Here is a 4,735-nt window from a genome sequence, read left to right as displayed (position 1 = left end):
GCCGTGTGCGAGGCGCGAGTGTGAGCGCGCGCGGGGGGCGGGCGGACGGGCTCGGGCGGGCGAGCGGCGCCCGCCGGAGAGCTGGGCTGGCAGCAGAAACCCAAAGTTGCTCCTTGCGGACCCGCGTCCCCGGAGGGGCAGGGCAGGAGCCGAGGCCATCCCGGCAGCGGCCGCGGGTCCAGGCTCGCGCAGTACCTGGGCAGCGACCCTGCACGAGCGGCGGCGGCGTTGGCGGCGGCGCGCGGGAAGCGAACCGGAGCTACGACGCGGTGCGGCGGTCGCCGGGGAACTCGGCTCAGGTGCGCGGCACCAGAGGCTGGGACCGGGGCGGCGCGAGGCAGCGGCGCCAGCTGCAGGACCTCCACACGGACGCCCAGGCCGGGCCGACCAGGCTCCCAGCCCCCGGCGGTGGCGGTGGCGCCCGGATCCCCCGCCCCCGTGAACGGACCGCCGGGCGTACGCCCGCCCTCGCTGGTCCCCGGCCGCCCCGCTCCGCCCTTTGCCTGTCCGCGCCCGCCCTCGACCCGCGATTTCCCGGGCAATAGCCGCGCGGCTGGGAGATCCCTCCGGGCTCAAGTTGCAAGGGGGCGGGCCCGGGCCGGAGGTGGAGTCTCCCGCCAATTGAAGCCTTGGCTATAAATTGAGCTCCCTGCACGCAGAATCCCAGATGCCGCACCAGGCCGCCTCGCGGTTGGTGGTCGGAGAGGGCGACGGGTCCCAGGGGGTCTCGGGTCCCGCGGCCACCATGCTCCGCTCCCTGCTGCTTCACTCCCTGAGGCTCTGCGCCCAGACCGCCTCGTGCCTCGTGCTCTTCCCGCGCTTCCTCGGCACGGCCTTCATGCTCTGGCTCCTCGACTTCCTGTGCATCCGCAAGCATTTCCTGCGCCGCCGTGGCCTGGAGCAGTCCGAGCCCGAAGCGGAGCTCAACAGTGACGGTGAGGAGGTGCCCCCCGACGACCCGCCCATCTGCGTGTCCGACGACAACCGTCTGTGTACCCTGGCGTCGCTCAAGGCCGTGTGGCACGGTCAGAAGTTGGATTTCTTTAAGCAGGCGCACGAGGGCGGGCCGGCTCCCAACTCCGAAGTGGTCTTGCCCGACGGCTTCCAGAGTCAGCGTATCCTGGACTATGAGCAAGGGAACCGCCCGCTGGTGCTCAATTTCGGCAGCTGCACCTGACCACCGTTCATGGCGCGCATGAGCGCCTTCCAGCGCCTGGTGACCAAGTACCAGCGCGACGTTGATTTCCTCATCATCTACATCGAAGAAGCCCACCCCTCAGACGGCTGGGTCACCACAGACTCCCCCTACATCATCCCACAGCACCGGAGCTTGGAGGACCGGGTCAGCGCGGCTCGGGTACTGCAGAGAGGCGCGCCTGGCTGTTCTCTGGTCCTGGACACCATGACCAACTCCAGCAGCTCGGCCTATGGCGCCTACTTTGAACGCCTCTATGTCATCCAGAGTGGTACCATCATGTACCAGGGAGGTCGAGGCCCTGATGGCTACCAGGTCTCGGAGCTGCGCACCTGGCTGGAGCGCTACGATGAGCAGCTGCACGGCCCTCGGCCAGGCCGGTTGTAAATAACGGAGGAACAATTTCCTGAACTTGGTGGGCTGGGCCTTGGGCTTTGGAAGCCCCCTTGCAAGCGCCAGCAGCGAAGTCGGGCATGGTGAGACCCAAGAACACAGATGCACTGAGCCATAACTCCGGCTGGGTCTGGCACTCAGCCACTAAGACTAGCCTCCTTAGGACTCGTGACTCACTTGTACCTGCCCGGCTGGCTTGAAATCCCCATAGGAGTCCCGGGGCAACGCGCGCGCACCCAATCCTGTGCGCCCCTAGGCCTGGCTCCCGCGCGACTCTGGTACACCTGCTCCCCAGCGCGCAGCCAGCCAGCCGGGTGCGCGGTGCGCGCATCTCCAAATGCAGACACCTTGGCCACGCCCGCGCGCCGGGAGCGCAGCTGGGTTCCAGCAGCTCTAGGCTGTGCTAGTTGCCTGGCACCCACCTGTCGCGCGCAGGGAACCCTGCTGCCTTCGTGTTTGTTTCTTGTCTCTGAGCTGGGGGGAGGGGGGTCGGAAGGGAGGGAGGGAGAGGGTGGGCAGGGTAGTCTTACCCCTTATTTTTGGGCGCGCACGAGCCCTTTTGCTGATGACGAACCGTTTCTAACTGGTCTCGACCACGAGCCGGTTCCGAAATTGCAAGAGGGCTCGAATTGGTGCCTGAGAGCCAGAGGGTAAGAGTGCTCAGGACTTCAAGAGGAGACCCCGGTCAATAAAGGGGGGAGGGGGCTGAGAGGGGGTCTCTTCCGGACCAGGAGGAGGTGGTTTGAGAGGCACTGGCGAGGTCCGAAGCCTCGAGAAGAGGCTAGAACTCCAGGGGGAACGGATTCGGGTGGGAATGTCCGGAGAAAGGGAGATGGGGGAAGAGCCTGAGATCCAGAGGTCGGAGTCTCCTAGGCGGAGCTATAGACTGCGGGTCCTGAGCGGAGGGCCCCTGATTTCAAAGGTCATTGGGCGAATGTATTGCTGGTAACGTTCCCTGTATATAAACTTCGTTCAAGCTACAATAATAAAGGCTTAAAGTAAACTGCTTCACGGTTCCGTTTATCTCCTTCTGGCTCTGAAAACCGGCAGGAGTGAAACACAAATCTCTCCAGGTCCGCCCAAGGACCCTGGGGCGGGGGTGGGAAGCAGCCAGAGGCAGCGACCTGGAGGTGGCTGGAGTGGGAAGAAGGTGTGGCGGAGACCCGGGCGCGCTCCGAGACGCGCGCGCGCACACACCTGGGCGGGGAACTTGGGGGCGGCAGAGGAACTGGGAGCGCAGGTCTGCGGGGGTCCTGGAAGGAGGCGGCAGAGGCAGAGAGGTTTTACTTGATGCGCGCGCCCACGCACGCACGCCGACAGCTCGCGTGGCCGCGCACCCGTCTAACTTCGAGCATCTGGAGCCGTGGGGGAGGGGTGGCGTGGAGGGCGGCTGGGGCTTTGACCCTCGTGGAGCCCTGCGCCCGCCAACCTGGGCGCCGCCGAGCACCTGACTCTTAAGTACTTGCAGACCTCACCTGCCACCCCCGTCCTTGCCGCAGGCATCCTGGCAGCAAGACGGGTGCGGTTCAGTGCGCCCCCCCCCCCCGCTCCTTCCCCCAATCTAGCCAAAGCTCTCCACCACCCCAGCTTGCTCGCGGGTGGGAAGCAGAAAACTGGGCCGGTAGATGGGTGGAGAGAGGTGGGGCCGGCCCTTGGGGGTGGGGGTGGGGGTTCGGGCCCCGGGCCTAGGTCCGACCTGCCAGCCCCGGAGCTTCCCCCTGCGCTGCACCCCTCACCCAGTTCACATAAGGAGGGCGACGCCCGGGCGCGATTGGCGCGGCCGCACCTCCCTTCCCCAACAACCCCTGGAACCAGAAAGGGAGGGACGGGGACCCAAGCGAAGGGCAAAGAGTCTGGGGATTTTGGAGACCAGGGCTGCCCGGGTCTCAAGGTGGGGCGGGACGGGGCGCCCCGAGGTAGCGCGCGTGTACGTGGGGTGCGTGATGAGCTGGGCGCCGCGGGCAGGTGGAGGAGTCTAGGGTGCAGCCAGTTTCGCTCCAGCTGTGCCCCCAACCCCCACGCTGCTTCTCCCTGAAAACTTTTAGGGACTGAAACCCTAAATTGGGGATTTATTCAAATTCCTTTTTTCCCCCTTTTCTTTCTCTTTTGCTTTAAAAGTATTTCAATTAAAAAATAACTTTTAAGAAAAATCGGTGCAGATGGTCTATCTGCATCTCCTCCCCGCGCCCACCTCCACCTCCCGCACTGCACATCCCACACCCCCACACACCCCGGGGAAGAAGACTGGAAGCAGCCGAGGCCCGGGCAGGGCCAGCGCTGCAGGCCGGCGGGGACAGCGGGAAGAGCGCTCCGCTGCTAGTCCCCGCCGCAGCCGCCTGCGCTGTCCCAGGGCGCCAACAGCGACCTCCTGCCCCGGGAGCCCGCGCCTTCCAGACCCGAACTGGAGCGCCACTCCGCGCCTGCAGGCCCCGCTCCTCCTCCACCCGCCCCCCACACACTAGGTTTTTCTTCCTTCCTCCCTCTTCATCTTTCCCTTTGTTTCCCCTCTTCTTGTTTTTTCCTTTTCCTTTTTCTTTCTCTTTGTCTCTTTTCTTGGGCAATCACCTCTTCTTACCAAAATATTCCATGCTTCTCCAACAAGCCGGGAGGAAACTACAACCAGCCCAAGGTGCTCTGAATAGACCCCTCTTCTGCCCCCTCCCTGCCTGTCCGCAAGGCGGCTTTCACTTTTCACTGGTCCTGCGTCCCTCTCCCACTCCGCTCTTCCCTACCAATCACAAGTTTATCAGGGTCCCGATCCAAAGGAGGCTGGTGTCGTGCTGGGGTGGACATCCACATGTCAGGGGCCTCCCTTCCCGTGAAAGAGGTCGGGCTGCTGCACGCCCTCCGGTGATGCGGCCAGGACAGGATTCGGCACGGTTTAAACAATGCCAGCTTGCCTTGCTGCCGGGCCTTACAGAGAGGCAATCTGATTGCTGGTTCTCTGTGGGGGGTTTTGCCCATTTTTAATTTTTTTTATTGAGAAACATATCAATGAGACAGTTTCAAAACTGATTAATAGGACAGTTTCAATAATTAATACACTGTATATTGTTATCTTCTTAGTGGTTATCCACAGTACAAGAAGCAGACAGGATATCCTGCTCAAACACTATTAGTACAAATCTTTCTTCTCATTGAATTAAG

General features: G+C 63.1%; 1 protein-coding gene across 1 annotated transcript; it reads left to right on the top strand.

The window, feature by feature from the left end:
- The first annotated feature begins 387 nt into the window (after positions 1 to 387).
- On the top strand, positions 388 to 2,041 carry Dio3 (iodothyronine deiodinase 3). Its single transcript, XM_012517888.2, has one exon. It carries the CDS (start codon positions 668 to 670, stop codon positions 1,580 to 1,582), a length of 915 nt encoding a protein of 304 aa, XP_012373342.1. The 5' UTR covers positions 388 to 667; the 3' UTR covers positions 1,583 to 2,041.
- The last annotated feature ends 2,694 nt before the right edge of the window (positions 2,042 to 4,735 follow it).

Source organism: Octodon degus, unplaced genomic scaffold (assembly GCF_000260255.1).
Source record: "Octodon degus isolate 3935 unplaced genomic scaffold, OctDeg1.0 scaffold00226, whole genome shotgun sequence".
NCBI lineage: Eukaryota > Metazoa > Chordata > Mammalia > Rodentia > Octodontidae > Octodon > Octodon degus.
Note: the sequence above shows the minus strand (reverse complement) of the source record. Positions and strands in the feature narration are given on the sequence as shown.